General features: G+C 39.8%; 1 protein-coding gene across 7 annotated transcripts in view; it reads right to left on the bottom strand.

The window, feature by feature from the left end:
* HIPK1 (homeodomain interacting protein kinase 1) overlaps positions 1 to 21,052 on the bottom strand; it is a 49,850-nt gene that overhangs the window by 21,052 nt on the left and 7,746 nt on the right. For all 7 annotated transcript variants that reach the window (XM_050747844.1, XM_050747854.1, XM_050747904.1 and 4 more), the window contains exons 2-6: positions 16,196 to 17,273; positions 4,175 to 4,298; positions 2,304 to 2,423; positions 1,423 to 1,509; positions 267 to 451 (exon numbers count right to left, since the gene is read on the bottom strand). In XM_050747844.1, the coding sequence (XP_050603801.1) occupies positions 267 to 451; positions 1,423 to 1,509; positions 2,304 to 2,423; positions 4,175 to 4,298; positions 16,196 to 17,273 (1,594 nt within the window). The remainder of the gene's footprint in view (positions 1 to 266; positions 452 to 1,422; positions 1,510 to 2,303; positions 2,424 to 4,174; positions 4,299 to 16,195; positions 17,274 to 21,052) is intronic.

The following is a 21,052-nucleotide window of genomic DNA, read 5'->3' as shown; positions in this document are numbered from 1 at the left end:
AAACAGCAAATAACTCAAGATGAACATGGATCAAAGTTTTTTTTCCCCAATCACTTTCAGATAAAATAAATCAAGAATCTGTGTAATCATAGGGAAGAAAAATACACATCTAATTTTTATCTTATGAAGTTTCAATGAGAAAGAAAAGCACTGCTGAGCCAGATTTATAAGCACCAAAGTGGCTGGCTCATTTGATAGTGCTATTATTAAGGCAGTAACTCAACAAAGAACCACATGGCAAAAGCCCCAGAATATTCCATACTCACTGATTGCTATGTGGAAAATCCAAAAGGTGAGTCATTGTCACAAACTGATGGTTAAGAGTTTTTAGAGGGGTAATTCTCTTATCTGCATCAATTGTGAGCATTTTCTTTAAAAGATCAATATATTCTCTTCGGTCTGCCTTCTCTGCCAACATATCTGTTCCCTCTAGGTCTGTGGACATATTCACCTTCCAAAGAAAATTCAGAATTATACTTCTTCACTTAACCTTTAGCACTGACACTACATAGCTGCTTTCCCTCCAAACTATGTGTGTGTTTCCCTCCAAACTATGATCAAAAGAGAAACCTGGGGAAATTCTTTTTATGAAAGTGTAATCATTTTCACAGGAGGAAGCTCTTTTTATGCTGCTTAATTAAAATCTTCATCTAAATTTAGTGGTAGAAGAAAGCTAAACAATTTCTTGTCATTAAAAATTTGGGGGCTGGGCATGGTGGCTCATGCCTGTAATCCCCGCACTTTGGGAAGCCAAGGCAGGTGGATCACCTGAGGTCAGGAGTTTGAGGCCCAGCCTGGCCAATGTGGCAAAACCCCGTCTCTACTAAAAAAATACAAAAATGAGCTGGGCATGGTGACACATGTCTGTAATTCCAGCTACTTGGGAGGCTGAGGCAGGAGAATCGCTTGAACCCGGGAGGCAGAGGTTGCAGTGAGCTGAGATTATGCCACTGCACTCCAGCCTGGGCAACAGAATGAGACTCTGTCTCAAAAAAAAAAAAAAAAAAATTGGAACAAGTAGTTAAGCAATAGTGATTGTTACTACCTAAATATAAAAGTTTCTACTGTTGAAAAAATTAAGTAAGTGTGAAGAGTTCAGAGTTTGTAACATAATAGGTGCTCAATAAATATAGCTCTTAAGTATTTGAGAAAATGGGACAAGAAACTTTCAATAATATTTTAAAACACTGCTATGTAACAAGACCAGTTAAGCAAAGCAAGAGAGAAATATGTAATTCTAAAAATATACTTGGTTAGGATTTAAATGTTCCTTTAATACATGGCAGAATATTAATGCATTTTTTATAAAAACTGAAAACAAATACTAGAAAGATAACATTAAATTTGTCTTCAGTATAATCAAGAGAAGTGTGTCTCTGCTTAAAAATAAATGTCTGACTTTCTGAAACTTTCTGCACTCACCTGAGCCATGTCATCTAAGCAATTAAAAATGTACTTCCGGGCTTCTTTTGATTTTATTCCAGTCTCCAGTTCATGTTCTTCAGGTGTCTATAAAATAAAGATTCTCCTCCTTAAATTCCATCTGTATGTTATTTTCACATTTTATTCAAAACTAAAGCCAGAATACAAGAGACAAGTGTGGTCACCCTGCCAACCATAGATGGAAAACATGAAAGTAATTCACAATCAGAAAACCTTCCAGTGGACAGATGTGACCTTGATATCTAGCTACCCTTTCAACAGTGATAAAATAAACATGCAAGTAATGATACAGCACAGTTCCTGAAGAATGTCAGGTAAAAAGGGACACTACCATTGTTCTCTTAAAGCTACTTTGAAATGAATTGATATCTCAAACGCTAACTGTTCAACAGGATTAGAGGCACAGTCACAGAGTTAGTCAAATTACTCAGATATTTCTGAACCTGACAGAGCAGGCTCAGAAGTAAAAAGCAGGTATTTGTTTCAAGAAAAAATACGGAAGTCTTGAATGTGGGCAGTTAGAAAATTATGTGATTTTATCACGTTCATTAAGAATTCTCTAAAAATCAGTCATTACTAAATGTCTCTAGTTCTATCACTTAATGGTGAGCACTACTCTCCAAACTTTCTATCAGCTGCGGATTGAACACATACAAAATAACCTCAGCCAACTGAACTAGCACTTAATGTTTTGTTTTTCAACCGAGGATAAGGCCAAACAGGTACAAAGAAATAATTTTTCAAAATGTTTCCCCCTCTCCTGTCCCTCCACTACCTGAAGAATTTAATAAACTTTGAATTCAAAGTTGGGGAATGAGGGGTGGAGTACAGGAATCGTAAGCATAGTAGGGAAGACAGACCTTAAGCCTCCACAGTGGGTACCCCAAATTAGGATCTCTGTTGAAAAACCTGGTTGTTTTTGTTCCGGCACTGAGAAGATATTCAGCTGGCAAGCCTTGTGTTTGTGAAATATAACGAATCTGAAACATCAAAACCATTAAACATCTATTTGAAGTGAAAAGGGAAATTATTAAAGACTTTTACACTAAAACATTATTAACTTTAGGCAAAAGAAGAAATCAATTCTTTAATCAATACAACTGAAATTTATCTGTAAATACCTATATATACTAACCCATCCACAGCTACTGTATCCATTGTTTACAAGGAAATCCAGTTTTGAAAATTTTGGCTATAATCTTTGCTTTTCCTGTGGACTTCTAATACTTCAAATCTGTGGAATCTACTACAACTCAGATAACTTCCTTTCTAAATCCTATAACTGGAAACCAAAATACCACACAGACATTGTAAATAAGGTAGAAGTATATTTATGGACATGTAAAGATATTTGACAATATAGACCAGGCATGGGGGCTCACACCTGTAATCCCAGTACTTTGGGAGGACAAGGCAGGAGAATAGCTTGAGACCGGGAGTTTGAGACCACCCTAGGCTGATATAGCAAGATCCCCAATTCTACAAAAAATAAAAGAATTAGCCAAGCAAGGTGGCATGCACCTGTAGTCCCATCTATCTGGGAGGCTGAGGTAAGAGGATCGTTTAAGCCCAGGAGCCAGAGGCTACAGTAAGCTATGACCACACCTACACGCCAGCCTGGGTGACTGAGCAAGACTGTCTCTAAAAAAATAAAAACTTAAAAACAAACAAAAAAAAACTTGTGTACTGACTGTGTACCAGACATAGTGTTAGGAGCTGAGGATATACCAGTGATATGAAATAATCTCTACCCTCAAGGAGCTCACATCATAAAGGGTAGAAACATTTTTTAAAAATAAGAAGAAGGCTGGGCACAGTGGTCACACCTGTAATCCCAACACTTTGGGAGGCTAAGGCCGGCAGATCACCTGAAGTCAGGAGTTCAAGACCAGCCTGGCCAACATGGTGAAACCCCGTCTCTACTAAAAAATACAAAAATTAGCTGGTCGTGATGGGGGGCACCTGTAATCCCAGCTACTCGGGAGGCTGAGGCAGGAGAATTGCTTGAACCAGGGAGGCAGAGGTTGCAGTGAGCCGAGATCGCACCATTGCACTCCAGCCTGGGTGACAGAACAAGACTCCATCTCAAAAAAAACAAAAAGAAAAAAAATAACAAGAAATGAGAATTCACAATTTACTTCCACGGTAAAACATTTTCCCTTAATGGACAAATTCCTTAGGAAATTATAGTGTATCTCCTAAAGTTTGTCTATTTTGAGATACAGATCATCTATTACTACAACTCAGATGACTTCCTTTCTAAATCCTATCTTAGAGACCCAGTATGTCACAGCTTCTGGGACCTAAAGTGTTTCAGTCTGAAGAAAGTACTTCACTGTATCATGTGTAAAGGAAAATTATAATAGCTCTGAGTAAGTAGAAGTTCTCTTAAAATTCCAGTTCCTCATCCTTACTCTACTTTCCTAACTCACAAAGCACATTAGTTAATGAAAGTTAAGTCTCTAATAAATCATTACAGATCTAGCAAAGTATCAACCTTAAGTAATATAAAATAAAATTCTTTTTTTTATTATAGAATTGCAAACATACTTTAGCCTAAAAGGCAGGAAGAGAAAATTCTACTATTCTTTAAAAAGTTCTTTAGTAGTAATTGGACTACTCTTTCCCTATTATCTAAATACTTCAGTAGTACTTAGTACTTCTCTTTCTCTAGAATCTATTTCACAAGTAACTACTTGCATTCTATTTCCATCCAAATAAACACTTTTACCTGATCATATTCTGAAGCACCAGGATAAAGAGGCCATCCCAGGAACAGCTCAGCTATCACACAGCCCAGTGACCACATATCAATAGCTTCACAAAATGGTAACCCAAGAATAATTTCAGGAGCTCTAGCAAAAACAAAAAATATCAGATAAAAAAATAAACATTATTTGGGAAAATTAACTACATGACTAAGTCCTGTTTTAGTATTAGCTAAAGGAATATTTATTCAATGAAATGGAAAAAAATCTTTGGTATACAATCTATCATCTGAAACTCAGGGCCAGATGTGTTTTGGAATACAGAATACTTTGAATTTCAGAAAGGTAATGCAGAACACAAAGTACATATTATATAATAATCCCAGTGGAGTTCAGTGCAGTGCCCTATAATCAAACACATTAATATTTCTGCAACAAAACATGGAACAGTCATACTAAATTGGTTAAATAAAGACTTCAAATAGCTTTACAATGGTTCAAGTCAGGCCTTGCCAATTAAATGAATTTGTACCAAACTTAAAGAACAATTTTCATTTATGAGAGCTTTCTGAATTTTGCAATCACAGATAAGGGATAACAGATCTTTTTTATTATTCTTCCTAGAAACTTTTCAATCACACACACACACACACAATCAATTAAAAGACCTGGTCAGCTGGGCACAGTGGCTCATGCCTGTAATCCCAGCACTTTGGGAAGCCGAAGCGGGCGGATCACCTGAGGTCAGGAGTTCGAGACCAGCTTGGCCAATACGGCAGAACCCCGAATCTACTAAAAATAAAAAAATTAGCCAGGCATGGTGGTGGGCGCCTGTAATACCAGCTACTCAGAAGGCTGAGACAAAAGAATCGCTTGAACCCAGGAGGTAGAGGTTGCAGTGAGCCAAGATCACACAACTACACTCCTGCGTGGGCGACAGAGCGAAAAAAAAAAAAACCCTGGTCAATAAATAACTCCTCATGACAGAAATGCCTTCTGGAAAAAAAAAAAAATAAGAAAGGCCTTCTGAAGAGACATGGTGTTGACAGCACACTCTCTAGAGCCAGCCTGTCAGGGTTTGAATCCTAGTACCATCATTTAACAGTTGCGGGTGTATTACTTGATATCTCTGTGCCTCAGGTTCCTCATCTATAAAATGGTGACAGTAAGAGTTCCCACCACACAAGAGTTGTTGTGAAGCTTAAATAAATATATGAAAGCTTTTACACCAGTGCATGGCACATGGTAAATACTAATAGGTGTTAGATATAATAACATTATTATATTACCATTATTTTAAGACTTTGAACTTTCAGTGTGCTTTTTAGAAATATTCATTTTCATTAACAGTCCAAGTGAGAAATAAAACACTAGGGAACCTTAAAAAGATGACTAAGGTAATCCATAAACTCAGACCTTTATATACATGAACACAACTAAAATAGAATTATCCCCATTGTATAAAAAGAAATTGAGAAAAAGAAATATTAAGTTATTGGCCTAGAGTCACAGTCAAATAAGTGGCAGAGCTAGGACTTGAATCCCTGCAGTCTGGCTCCAGAGTTGAGTATATTATGCATTACACTGTTTCTCAATAAGTAAAAGTACATACTCATATATATAAATTTATACTTGACATGGTGGAATACAAGGGCAATTGTCAAACTGTGAGTAATTAAGCAATAAGTAGGTTCAAAAAGAAAATAATAGGTAAACACTAATAACAATAATAATAAATGACACATAAATAGTGCCTATTGTGTACCATGTACTGTTCTAAGTTCTTTATAAATGTTGAGTCACTTAATCCTTACAACAATCCTATCAAAGTATTATTATTATACGTCATCAATTCTAAGATACACATCTTTTTACATTTCAGCACCTCTGAAATTAAGATTCTTACAAATGATGGTATATTTTAGTTTAATGGCAGTGCTTTTCCTTTTTTAAGTGATACAAAAATAATGTTGTATCTTATAATCAATGGCACCTTAGATTCTATGTAATAAAAATATTATTCTCCATTTTACAGATGAAGAAACTGGGCACCAAGAGGTTAAAGTAACTTGCTGAAGGCTATACAACTACTAAAAGATGGTGCCCTTGGCCAGCGCAGTGGCTCACACCTGTAATCCCAGCACTTTCGGAGGCCAAGGTGAGTGGACTGCTTGAGATCAGGAGTTCAAGAACAGCCTGGTCAACATGGTGAAACTCCATCTCTACTAAAAATACAAAAATTAGCTGGGCATGATGGCGGGCGGCTGTAATCCCAACTACTTGGAGGCTGAGGCAGGAGAATTACTTAAACTCAGGAGGCGTAAGTTGCAGTGAGTTGAGATCGTGCCACTGCACTCCATCCTGGGCAACAGAGCAAGACTCCATCTCAACAAAAGAAAAAGGATGATACTCAAGCTATCTGGATCCAAGATTTCGGCTCTTAGACACTTGATCATCTTCTCCAAAGAATTTCCTTTCCTTCTTACAAGTCATGGAATTACAATCTATAAGGACATTCCAGATCCAGATCCAGATCCAGATTCCTCATGTAACAGGAGTTAAATGGAAAACAGATCTCTCCATGAAGAACCATCTAACTGGCCATGTCCCCTCACAGAATACTTAGGTTTCTCAAACTACTTTCAAGTGATACGTGCTTATTGTTGCTTTGTGTATATGTGCAGGGGGTTGAGGGAAGGCAAGGATTAAGCATGGAGAATATAATTTCCCTAAATAAGAATATCCCTCCCCATCTAAGCAAACTAGGCATAGAAGGAAAGAAAAAAAATCCCCCCCTAGTATTTATACATAAATAGTGGCCCTTAGAAAATAGTAAATCTGGGGACTCCACAGGGCCTGAAAGCTTTTCTGATCCTTAAACAGAAATAGCAGTCAACCCAAGCCTCTTCAGGCTTACACTTTTTAACAGCTATGGATGGAACAACCAATATCATCAGTTTTTGTAGTATTTAATTTGAACTGTGGTTTTGTTTACCAAAGAAATAACTGGCCAGGTGTGGTGGCTCACGCCTGTAATCCCAGCACTTTGGGAGGCCAAGGCGGGTGGATCACTTGAGGTCAGGAGTTTGAGACCAGCCTGGCCAACATGGTGAAACCCCATCTCTACTAAAAATATAAAAAATTAGCCAGGCGTGGTGACGGGTGCCTGTAATCCCAGTTACTCAGGAGGCTGAGGCAGGAGAATTGCTTGAACCCAGGACGGAGGTTACAGTAAGCCGACATGGTGCCTGCCACTGCATTCCAGCCTGGGTGACAGAGTAAGACTCTGTCTCAAAAAAAGAAAAGAAAAAAGAGAAGAAGTAACCCTCAAAAGTGATATTCCTGTTACAGGTGGCTAGAAGCACATATTACTGATGGAATTTCAGAGTTCAATGAAATCTCAACCATAAGGGCATGTTTTTAACACTGCACAAGTTTGACAAGCGCATTAATAAGCTAGTGAGTAAGACTACCCAGAAACAACATAAAAGCTTTTCTAAAATTGAAAAGGAACAAAATTTTCTACTCCTAGTGAGCAGAATCATTAATTTCCAAGTTCATGACAGTGCCAAAAATAGCTGGCAGGGGGAGCACAACTGGCTATGTGCCAAAATAAAAACTGGGTTTAGAACATTCCAAAGCATCAATTGGAGGGCAGCATATTGATTTTGCTATTCTTACCATACTAGAAAGACATTTTAAAGTCCAAAAGGTAGGTCACAAAGAATGGCCAGGCCACTCTATAACTTCCTTTTTTAAAAGGCAGCAATAATAGGCCAGGCGCAGTGGCTCACGCCTGTAATCCTAGCACTATGGGAGGCCGAGATGGGTGGATAGACTGAGGTCAGGAGTTCAAATCCAGCCTGGCCAACATGGTGAAACCCAGTCTCTACTAAAAATACAAAAATTAGCTGGGTGTGGTGGCAGGTGCCTGTAATCCCAGCTACTCCGGAGGCTGAGGCAGGAGAATTGCTTGAACCTGAGGGGGTGGAGGTTGCAGTAAGTCGAGATTACATAAATTCACTCCAGACTGAGCGTAAGAGAGAAACTGCGTCGGGGGGCGGGGGGGGAGGTAGCAATAATATAACTGTCTAGAGCTTAAAGTTTTCTGGGAAATTAAGGAAAATATCACTTCCCACAGCCCCCAAGTCCCGTTTTTTAAAAACAAACTGAAGATTGGCTGAAAGTTTTTTCATTTGGTCTCACCCTGCTTTTGGAGTGACAAAAGCAGTTAAGGATTTCCAGCAAAAGCTCAGTCAAAACAGCAACTCTACCATATCCACCTTATAAAAAGGCAAATAGCAAAAGGAAAAACAAAAAAGGAAAGCAGTTAAAAAAAAAAAAATATATATATATATATATATATATACAGCCAGAAACGGCAGTTCACACCTATAATCCCAGCACTCTGGGAAGCCAAGGCAGGAGGAACACTTAAGCAGGAGTTTGAGACCAGCCTGGGCAACACAGCAAGACCCAATCTCTACCAAAAAAATTTTTTAAATTAGCCAGGTATGGTGGTGCGTGCCTGTAGTTCTAGCTACTCGGGAAGCTGAGGTGGGAGGATCACTTGAGCCCAGGAGATCACGGCTGCAGTGAGCCATGATTGCACCACTGCACTCCAGCCTGAGACCCTGTCTCAAAAATAAACAAAAAACCAGTAAGGCTGCTTAGTTCATTGAGGGCTTTGTATTATTTGGGCCTATAAATGTTAGACTTACCCAAACTCTATGAAGCAAAAAGACAAGTTATTTTCTACTTTACTGAACAGTAAGGCATCACTAGGGCAGGTTCATCTCTAAGAACTGAATACTTTAAACTGTGCATCCAGATTATAATTATTAGAATTATTTTCATTACATCTTTCCTGTTGGCCTCATTATTTCTTAATCCCTCAGTATAAACTCTATAGACAAGTAAAATTCTGGTTCTACCTCATTTGTATAATAAGGAAGCGGAGTTAGATAATTACTCTTCCAGGTCCCTTTCCAGCTTTAACATTCTAACAACTGGGCAGTAAAAAAGGTTATCTACAGAAGCACAGGAAAGTGAAAGAAACTGTTTAAAACTGGCCGTGTTCACTTCAGTAGGAAAATGGCATTGATTGTGCTTTGAAGACGGCAAGTCTCCTCTCTGAAGACACATCCCATCCTTAAAAAACAAATACTAAACAGGCTTTAGTTATTACAGTTAAGTGATAGAAACAACAATCCCTGCCTTTTGGTTCCCCAGCTTCAAACTTCTTTAAGTTGAAAAATTCTTCCAACCAACATTGTTGAGGTTAATTTCACTGGCACCCAGAGCAAGCTAAGGTTAGAATCACTTAACACAAATCACTGATTATTTCCATGAACATTCTCATTTCTTTCTTCCTATCTCAGAGACATCAAACCTACTTACTTACCAGATTACAGAGGTTACTTAAAACCTAACTTCCTGCATCAGTGGCTTAGGTGAAACTATAGTTTGACTGTCAGAGGAAATTAGATTATTTGTTTGTCTAGGATAAATGGAAGATACATTCTCCTTCTCTAGACCTTTTCCTTCCATAAGTAACAAAGTGATTCAGCTTGAAATAAAGGCTGGCTAGTTCAGTAGGGAAAAACATTCAGCTTGTAAGCATGGCAAACCTTTGTCTCTAAAACTCAAGCCCCAAAGACAGGAGCTTTGCTTGGAGTCTGTGCACATTTACAGTGAGCCAGAGAATAAAGTATATTATTTCCACTGCCTGAATCATTTAGCCATGCCCAGGACCAATGGACACAGCGAGGTGGCAAATTTATGTGAGCTGATAATACTTTGGCAAGTTATCAGAAAGACAATGCAATGTAAACTAAAAAGGAGGGTAAGAGGAGGACTAGCTTTGGAGTCAGAATGCTTCACCAGCCAAAAGGATTTCACAGAGGTTTTTTGAAAGACAGAAGGGTGAGGACTTAATGGTCTCTAATACAGCAACAAAGCAACATGAAAGAAGCTTAAGAGGACCATTGCGGATAAAACTAGTGATAAAGAAGGAATGCCTGAGCTGCTATTCCATCTGCCTTAGGCTCATTATCAAGTATTACTGTGACACAACAGAACACTCATGTTAAATCCTAAACACAGTCAAGCCCTGGGTACTGAACTTCAGTATACAGAGTAATTACTCAGTAACACACAGAATGAACTCCTGTTTTTAAGAGGCAAACTTAGCTCCACTTAAAATTACACTCAACAACTATAATGCAGTGAATTTAAAGAAAGCTTTGTCGAAGGTAACTTTGAAGATTTGAAAATTGTAGTTTCTATAAAAAAAAAAAACCAAAATGAATCAATTGACAGCTTAAATTAAAAGGATAAAAAAATACAAAGATCAGCAACCTAACATTGAAAATTATTCAAAAGAATTACATATTACAGAAAGCTAAGCAGTCAAATAATTCGTTTTATTTTGTATTAACATGCCCCAATTATAACAAAGTCAAAAAATATTTATCTCCTATTGCTCTCTCTTTTTCAATTTAAAAACTACTCTGTTATCACAAGAGAATGCACTTTGTCTTTGACAGGGCAAACAAGTACTTAAAGAACACCTGTACACACAGTGAAGACAGAAAGGAAAAGCTGATCAGCCTTCCTCCTTCAGCTGTGGTCTGCCTAGTCCCTCCTGAGGACTCAAAATGGGATGCTGTGCTGAACTCTTCAGTTCACCAGTAGAGTATGCTATATATATGTATGTGGGTGTGGCTGGTGGTGAGACTGCTCAAAGGGGAGTATTAAAAAGCAAATGTAGTTGGAACTTAAATCTCCCAAGGCATAAATAAATAAACGGAGATGAGATTCTTAAAGTTAGCCAAGGTTGCCTAGGGCAGCATAAAACCAGAAAACGAAGGCTCTAAGAGTTTCTTTACCTCACCTCAAGTAAAAATCACCAGTTTTATAAAACTGTAAAAAGGCCGGGTGCGGTGGCTCAAGCCTGTAATCCCAGCACTTTGGGAGGCCGAGACGGGCGGATCACAAGGTCAGGAGATCGAGACCATCCTGGCTAACACGGTGAAACCCCGTCTCTACTAAAAAATACAAAAAACTAGCCGGGCGAGGTGGCGGGCGCCTGTAGTCCCAGCTACTCGGGAGGCTGAGGCAGGAGAATGGCGTAAACCTGGGAGGCGGAGCTTGCAGTGAGCTGAGATCCGGCCACTGCACTCCAGCCTGGGCGACAGAGCAAGACTCCATCTCAAAAAAAAAAAAAAAACTGTAAAAAGATATAAAAAAATAAGGATGGACTGACTTAATATTAAGCTGTCAACACTACCCAAAGCAATCTACAGATTCAATGCTATCCTTAATAAAAAGTAATTATGATTTTTGTATAAAATAGAAAAACCCATCCTAAAATTTATATGGACTCTTAAAGACCCCAAATAGCCAGAACAATCTTGAAAAAGAATAAAGTTGGAGGTCTCACACTTCCTGATTTCAAACTTACTACTAAGCTACAATAATCAAAACAGTGTGGTACTGGCATACAGACATACATAGATTAATGGAATAGACAGCCCAAAACTGAAAATGGGAAAGCAATAGAAGATAAGAATTATTTGTATATATGTTCAAATGATTCCAACAAGTGTGCCAAAACCACCCAATGCAGAAAGGACAGTCTTTTCAGCAAATGGTGTTTGAAGAACTGAATAGTCACATGCCAAAGAATTACACTGGATTTGTAACTTGGACCATAGACAAAAATCAACAAAGAATCAAAAACTGAAATAAAAGAGCTAAAACTATAAAACTCTTAGCAGGAAACAGTGGAAAATCTGTATGATTTTGATTTAACAATGACTTCTTGGGTAAGTCACCAAAAGCACAAGCAACAAAAGAAAAAGTAGACAAACTGCACTTCACCAAAGTTAAAAACTTTTCCGTGTCAAACACTATCAACAGGTAAAAAGGCAACCCAAGGAATAGATGAAAATTTAGTATATAGACTATACAACTCAACAACAAAAAGCCCAATTCAATAAACGAGGAAAGGACTTAAATAGACATTTCTCCAAAGAAGATATACAAATGTCAGACACATAAAAAAATGCCAGGCTGGGCATGGTGGCTCATGTCTGTAATCCCAGCACTTTGGGTTACTGAGGCGGGCATATCACTTGAGCCTATGAGTTTGAGACCAGCCTGGGCAACACGGTGAAACCCTGTCTCTACTAAAACTACAAAAAACTAGTCAGGTGTGGGGGTGCATGCCCATAGTCCCAGCTACCGAAAGGCTAAGGTGGGAAGACTGCTTGAGCCTGAGATGTCAAGGCTGCAGTAAGCCATGATCGCACCACTGCACCCCAGCCTGGATGACAAAGTGGGACTCTGTCTCAAAACAAAACAAAATAAAACAAATGTTCAACATCATTAATCATTAGGGAAATACAAATCAAAACCACAGTGAGATACCACTTCACACCCATAAGAATGGCTATTATTGGCTGGGCCCAGTGGCTCATGCCTGTAATCCCAGCACTTCGGGAGGCTGAGGCCGGTGCATCACAAGGGCAAGAGATCAAGACCATCCCGGCCAACATGGTGAAATCCTGTCTCTACTAAAAATACAAAAATTAGCTAGGCATGGTGGCACCTATAGTCCCAGCTACTCGGGAGGCTGAGGCAGGACTGCTTGAACCTGGGAGGTGGAGGTTGCAGTGAGCCCATATCGTGCCACTGCACTCCAGCCTGGCAACAGAGCAAGACTCCATCTCAAAAAAAAAAAAAAAAAAAAAAAGGCTATTATTGGCCAGGCGCAGTGGCTCACGCCTATAATCCCAGCACTTTGGGAGGCCAAGGGCAGATCACCTGAGGTCAGGAGTTCGAGACCAGCCTGGCCAACATGGTAAAACCCCATCTCTACTAAAAATACAAAAATTAGCTGGGTGTGGTGGCAGGTGCCCGCGTGGTCCCAGCTACCCGGAAGGCTGAGGCAGGAGAATCTCGGGAGGCAGAGGCTACAGTGAGCCGCGATCACACCACTGCACTCCAGCCTAGGTAACAAGAGTGAAACTCCAGCTCAAAAAAAAAAAAAAAAAAAAAAAGCATGGCTATTATTTAAAAACCAAAACAAGGCCAGGAATGGTAGTTCATGCCTGTAATCCCAGAACTTTGGGAGACTGAGGCAGGAGGATGGTTTGAGGCCAGTAGTTTGAGACCGGGTTGGGCAACAAAATGAGACCCTCAAAACCCCATCTCCACAAAAAGTAAAATAATAGTAATTAGCCAGGTATGGTGGAGTGTGACTAGTCCTACCTACTTGAGAGGCTGAGGAGGGAGCATTGCTCAAGCCCAGGAGTTGGAGGCTACAATGAACTATGATCGCGCCACTGCACTCCAGCATGAGCAATAGAGGGAGCCCCGTCTCTGTAAAAATAAACAAACAATTTTTTTTAAATAAAAAAAAAATAACAAATGTTAGAGAAAATGTGGAGAAATCTGGAATGTTCATCCACTGCTGGTGGGAATGTAAAACGGTGCAGCCTCTGTGGAAAATAGTTTGGTAATTCTGCAAAAAGTTAAACATAGAATTATCATGTGACCCAGCAATTCCACTCCTAGTTATATACCCAAAAGAACTGAAAATGGGGACTAGGATACTTGTACACCAATGTTCATAGTGGCATTATTCACAACAGCCTAAAGGTAGCAACAACCCAAATATCTACCAACAGATGAATGGATAAACAAAATGTGGTATATACAAACAATGGAATATTATACAGCCATAAAAGGAATGAAGTTCTGATACACGTTACAGCATGGATCAGCCTCAAAAACATTATGCTAAGTGAAATAAACTAGACACAAAAAGACATATATTGTATGATTCCACTTACAAGGAGTATCTAGAATAGGCAAATTCATAGAGACAGAAAGTCAAATCAAGATTACCAGTGGTAGGAAGAAGGGAGAATAGGGAGTTATTGCTTAATGGTTAGAATTTCTGTTTTGGGTGATGAAAACATTAGGAAATAGTGGTGATGGTTACACAACACTGTGAATATCCTTAACATACTGAGTGGTACCAAATGGTTAAAATTGTAAACTTCCTATTACAAAGATCTTACCACAATGTTTTTAAAAAAGTAAACATGTAGGCCGGGCGCGGTGGCTCAAGCCTGTAATCCCAGCACTTTGGGAGGCCGAGACGGGCGGATCACAAGGTCAGGAGATCGAGACCATCCTGGCTAACATGGTGAAACCCCGTCTCTACTAAAAAATACAAAAAACTAGCCGGGCGAAGTGGCGGGCGCCTGTAGTCCCAGCTACTCGGGAGGCTGAGGCAGGAGAATGGCGGGAACCCGGGAGGCGGAGCTTGCAGTGAGCTGAGATCCGGCCACAGCACTCCAGCCTGGGCGACAGAGCGAGACTCTGTCTCAAAAAAAAAAAAAAAAAAAAAAAGTAAACATGTAGATGACATTTTTTCTGAGTCCTTGCATGGGTTAAAATATCTTCATATTATTTTCACACATAATATAAAATTATTAATTCAGAATTTCTATTTCCTCAAATTTTATTACAGGTATCTGGCATGTATAGCTCCTTATAAACATATTTTATAGGTTATCTATGTTTTTGTTTATTATTTCACTTCTTGATTGGATGCTTACATGATTTGTATTTAATGTATGGCCATTAAAACTAAGTATTAGATTCCTTAAAATTAATAACTAGGCAAGTAAGTAAATGGGTGCTGACAAAAAGCACATTTTAAAAGCCTTGGTTATGATATAGACAAAAGTATATATATCAGCATTTACATACTGTCCCAATAATTATTATATGTTAAAACGGTAACTACATTAAAAGTATCAATCTAGAAATATATATCATTAAAGTGTAAGGTACTTGGGTCAAGGCCATTCTAGGATAACCCAATAAGTTCAAAGTATTTAGAGAATGTTAAGACAGGAAGAGACTGTAGCAATCATCTAATCCAATTCATGCTACTACAGAAGAAAATGTAAAAGAATAAAATGTTACTAGAGTTAAAGCTGGAGTTATTCCCAAGTTATTTTACCTGCCAAGGTAAGAGCTTCGAAAAAACAGCAGCATATGCTCAGATTCATTACAAATAAATAAATATCTTTGTATATTTCAAGACTCTTTAAAACGGGAAAATGGCTGGGCATGGTAGCTCCTGCCTGTAATCACTGGGAGGCCAAGGCAGGCAGATTACCCGAGGTCAGGAGTTTGAAACCAGCCTGGTCAACATGGTGAAACCTCATCTCTATTAAATATAAAAAAATTAGCCAGGCATGGTAGCAGGCACCTGTAGTCCCAGCTACTCGGGACAGGAGTAGCAGGAGAAATCACTTGAACCCAGGAGGTGGAGGCTGAGTGAGCCGTTATCACACCACTGCACTCGAGCCTGGGTGGCGAGTGAAACTCCATCTCAAAAAAATAAATAAATAGGCCGGGTGCGGTGGTTCACGCCTGTAATCCCAGATCTTTGGGAGGCAGAGGCAGGAAGATCACAAGGTCAGGAGATCGAGACCATCCTGGCTAACATGGTGAAACCCCGTCTCTACTAAAAATACAAAAAAATTAGCTGGGCATGGTGGTGGGTGCCTGTGGTCCCAGCTATTCAAGGAAGCTGAGGCAGGAGAATGGCGTGAACCCGGGAGGCGGTGCTTGCAGTGACCCGAGATTGTGCCACTGCACTCCAGCCTGGGCAACAGAGCGCGACTCCGTCTCAAAATAAATAAATAAATTAAATAAATAAAATGGGAAAATGAGGTATAATGATAATAAAGAAAAGAACCGGGTGGTAGTATAATTCAACTAGTAACAACTTTCAGAATCAGACTGAGTTAATTTTTCCAGTGCTAGATAAAATTTCAGAAATAAGAAAATGTCATATATAGGAATGCCACACACACAGAATGAGCTAAAACATATCCTATTTCTATCTCAGAATCTATAAACAAATTCACTGCTATATGTAGGCTATGGGGTATATGTTAAATATAAGGACAGAACTCTAGCCTAAGATACAATTTTCAGCATTTGCCACTTGCCTGTAGTAACGTGACTGTAAGTAGGTTGAGCACACAGCTTTGGAAACATGACTAGCAGAACCAAAGTCAATGACCTTCACTCGGTAGGGTTGGCGAACTGGATCAACCAGCATGATGTTTTCAGGCTTAAGGTCGGCGTGGATCAGACCAAGACTCTTGAGCTTCATCAAGGCTGTGGCCACCTGCTGCAAGATTGGTCTGATGTACTTGAGTGGCAGTGGGCTAAATTTGTTTTGCTTTAGAAAATCATATAAGTTCTGCTCCAACATCTCAAAAACAAGGCAGGTGTGATTCTTATGCTGAAAGCACTCGTATGAACGGACAAAATTATATTCATCAGCATTTTCACTGCTTAGGCGGGAAAGGATGCTCACTTCAATCTGCCCCTGTCTGGCATAGGAGGGGTGGTTCTTCAAGATTTTAATAGCCACAATTTCCTTGGTGCTCCTCTTCCAGCACTTAGCCACCTGTCCAAATGTCCCCCGGCCTAGGAACTCCAAGACTTCATAGCTATTGGTCATAGAGCAAAGGATCTCATGCTGGACCAGCTGGTAATCCCCTTCTCCACTGGAACTGCTACTCTTTGTGGTCACAGTGGTGGTTGTGGCAGCAGCACCCACCACAGTCCTGTTTTGCAGCATGAGAGGGGGATGTTCTTCTATGATCTGCACACTACCGTTGCTGTCAACTTCCTCACTTTTTCGTTTCAATCCACATTTTTGATAGGGCTCAAGCAAAGAAACGTTGCTTCTGTGAGTCAGGGACTGGCTGCTTTGGAAGGTTGACGTAGCAGCACTGCCCGAGCTATCAGCGGCTGTTACAACAATATGCTCCACTGCAGGAGCTGGGAGGAGGAGGCCCTGGTCGTAAGCAGGGATGCTGAAATTTGCTACCTGGTGAGAGGAGTTGGCTTGCCCTTGTGTGGCTGGGAGGGTTTTGCTGTGGGTATAATATTTGTCGTTGCTACTCTGTCCTGAAACATCCCAGCCAGAGGGCTCTATTTTCAGTTTCTTCGCACTGCAGAAGGCACTCGACGACACTGATGGGGGCGAAAACACTTGCAGCTGTGATGCCATACCTACATTGAGAGAAAGGAGGAATTAAACCACAAGGATAAGAGATACAAGGCTTAGGTTTAAAACGTATACACACACACTTTTACTTGATAAAAGAAACATGATGTAATAATGTTCTCCTCAAAAACTAATTCAATCTTGGCCTATATTCATAGAAACAGTGTACAGAACCTGCTGGACAAAGTGAAGATTATCCACTCTGCTCAAGTCATACATAAAATGCATTCAACTGTCTACCACATTTTAAGAGAAAAAAGTAACCAGCATGGGCCAGGCACAGTGGCTCAAGCCTTTAATTCCAGCACTTTGGGAGGCCAAGGCAGGAGGATCTCCTGAGCTGAGGAGTTCAAGACCAGCCTAGGCAACATAGTGAGACCCTGTCTCTAGTATAAAAATACTAAAATTGAAAAAGAAAAAGTAACCAGGATGATGAGAAAGCTAGGGAGTATATTCTGAAGAACCAAGGAAAGTTAGCAGAAAAATATGAGGAAAGGATAAAGAATAGTCCAGCTTTCTGTCCCTGAATATCCCACAGACACTTCCAGCTCAATATGCCCAAAGATTAAACTGAAAGCTATCTTTTCAGAATAAAGTCCAAACATCTGACATAGCATACAAGCCATTTTATATTTATCTTCTCCATTTTCAACCATCCGATTTCATATGCCTTGGGGCTCTATAGTAATCCCCCTTTCCTTGCTCTACACTTTCCCCTTTTTTAATAATTACTCCTCAGAATTAGTCATCTGCAAAAGACTAAAATCTCTATCTCTAACCCAGAATTCTCTCGCTTTGAACTCCAAACCCGATATCCAAATGACTACTTAACACTGCAACTTGGATATTTTATAAATACCTCATATTCAATACATTCAGAATTAAACTTATGAGCCTCCACCCCACCTTCAGTTTTCTATCTTAATTATGAGATGCCATTACACATCCAGTGCCTCAAGCCAGAAATCAGGGAGCTCCAGCCTGGGCAGCATGGTGAAACCATCTCTAAAACAAACACACACACACACAACAACAACAAAAAACAAACAAAAAATTAGCCAGGCATGGTGGCACATGCCTGTAGTCCTAGCTACTCAGAAGGCAGAAGTGAGAGGATCACCTGAGCCCAGAGGTAGAGGCTGCAGTGAGCTGTGATCGTGCCACTGCACTCCAGCCAGGGTGAAAGAGTGACACCCTTTCTCAAAAAAAAAAAAGAAAAAAATCAAGGATGTCTGTTTCCTCAGCTACACAATGGTGATAGCAATACCTACCTCATGGGGTTGTTCTGAGAATTAAATGATTCAATACCTGTAAAGTGATAGTGTCTAACACATATTTAATACTATTATCCCGACTCATTCCTCTCCCTTATTCCTCCACATCTAATCTCTATCTTATCCATTTCATCTCCCAAGTATATTTCTTTTATTTCTTTTTTTTATTTTTTTTTTTTTTTGAGACAGAGTCTCACTCTGTAGCCCAGGCTGGAGTGCAGGGGCGCAATCTCGGCTCGCTGTAACCTTCGCCTCTGGAGCTCAAGCGATTCTCCTGCCTCAGCCTCCCAAGTAGCTGGTACTAGAGGCGTGCGCCACCATACCCGGTTAATTTTTTTGTATTTTTAGTAGAGATGGGTTTTCACCATGTTGCCTGGGTGGTCTCAAACTCCTGAGCTCAGGTGATCCACCCCGCTCAGCCTCCCAAAGTGCTGGGATTACAGGCGTGAGCCACTGCCCCCCACCTCCTAAGTATATTTCAAATCAGCCCTTTTCCCCTAACCTTATTGGCACCATTCTAGTTCAAACTGACAGTAGCTTCCAAACTAATCTCCTTTAATCCACTTAATAGATCTTTGCTTTTAAACAATGCAAATCGGATAACCGCTCTCTCAACCATCTTGCTTCCCCTTCGCCCAGGGTTTCTCATTGCTTTGGAGATAAATTCCAAGATACTCAACTTGGCTGGCCATATAGTCGCTCATGCCTGTAATTCCCGCACTTTGGGAGGCCCAGGCAGGAGGATCACTTGAGCTCAGAAGTTCAAGATCAGCCTGGGAAGCATTAACATTAAAAAAAAAAGAAAGAAAGAAAGAAAAAAAGAAAAGAAAAGAAAAATTAGGCCAGGCACAGTGGCTCATGCCTGTAATCCTGGCACTTTAGGAGCCCAAGGTGGAAGGATCACTTGAGCCCCAGGAATTCAAGACCAGTCAGGGCAACATGGGGAGACTCCATCTCTACTGGAAAAAAAAAAAAAAAAAAAGCCAAGTATAAGTGGCACATGCCTGTGGTCCCACCTACTCAGGATGCTGAAGCAGGAAAATCATCTGAGTCTGGGACATTGAGGCTACAGTGAGTTGTGATCACTCCATTGCACTCTAGCCTGGGCAACAGAGCTAGATTCTGTCTCAAAAAAAAAAAAAAAAAAAAAAAAAACCTGTCTCAATCTGCCTTAAAATGCACTCCAAAATCTGCTTGCTGCCTTCCAACATCTCCCCACTTTGATTCCCTTCCCCCAACCGTCATTCTGGCCACACTGCCCTTCTTTCTTTAGTTCTTGGAAGGCCACTCACCTCCAGGCCCTCTAAATATGTTTAAGACTTTCTGCTGCGAAAACTGCCCTCTGTCACCTCTGCCACATGCAGAAATGCTCCCTATGATCATCCCTTGCCCCTACCATGCATTCCCACAGCACCCTGTTAACTTGAAAGCATTTCTTTAATGCTACATTCCCAACTACAGTATAAGCTCTAGGACATGTACCATCTCTGTCTTGCTCTTCTCTTATACCACCAAAGCCTACTACAGACTGACAATATATACATACTCAATATCTGTTGGATGAATTACTTGACCCCTGCCTACCAATCTCCTATCTATTAAATACAACTCCCTACCACTCATATTCAAATGCAGTATCTTCAAATGCTTGGTCCTTGGTTTTGTTTTTTTTAATGTCTTCCCTCCCTTTTATCTGTGTGGTCCTTGAGTCATGGGGGAGGTCTCTACTCCAATCCATATAGTATAACGTTACTAATCACAAGAGAATAAACACACACAACAAGAAAGGAAGGAAACATGACAAAGGATGTTACAGAACATCAAAAGGCAGTATGTGCATTTCTTTGTGCCTGAATACAACTAGAAACCACCTGCACTGGACTAGTCAGCTGGAAAGAACAAATCCTCTGCCTTCAATTTCTAAAACCCAGTTGAGATTTACTTTAAGAGTTTCCATAATTTACATAAACTTTGAAGAGGAAAAAAAGTACAAATTAAAAGTTAAGGTCAGTACAATTTAACTGTGAGACTGAATTTACAAATCATCTTGTTCTATCTACTTCACTGAAATACCAAACATAATAAAAGAAAAATCTGAAACCAAGTAGCTCCTTTACAAAATGCACCTATTAAAATATAAGTATTTCTTGTCATAAAATTAAGCCAACCTGTTGAACAACAAAAGGAAGCAAATTTTCTAAATTTGTTTTCCATTAACAATGTTAATATTGTTCACCTGCTAATTTTAACAATCTATCAAAAAACATAAACACGACTTCTATGTAACTGAAAGTAGTGAAAGAATCTAAATAGAAAATTTGCAGTTTGCAGCAACTGTCTAGGAATAGGGGGGTCATAAAAGTAATAATACTGAAAAGAATTCATGAAATACCAAATTTTTAAAAATGTATTCATTTTGGGAGGCTAAGGAAGGCAGATCATGAGGTCAGGAGTTTGAGACCAATCTGACCAACATGGTGAAATGCCATCTCTACTAAAAATACAAAAAT

Source organism: Macaca thibetana, chromosome 1 (assembly GCF_024542745.1).
Source record: "Macaca thibetana thibetana isolate TM-01 chromosome 1, ASM2454274v1, whole genome shotgun sequence".
NCBI classification, from domain to species: domain Eukaryota; kingdom Metazoa; phylum Chordata; class Mammalia; order Primates; family Cercopithecidae; genus Macaca; species Macaca thibetana.
The sequence above is the reverse complement of the archived record's forward strand: the minus strand, read 5'-3'. Positions and strand labels throughout refer to the sequence as shown.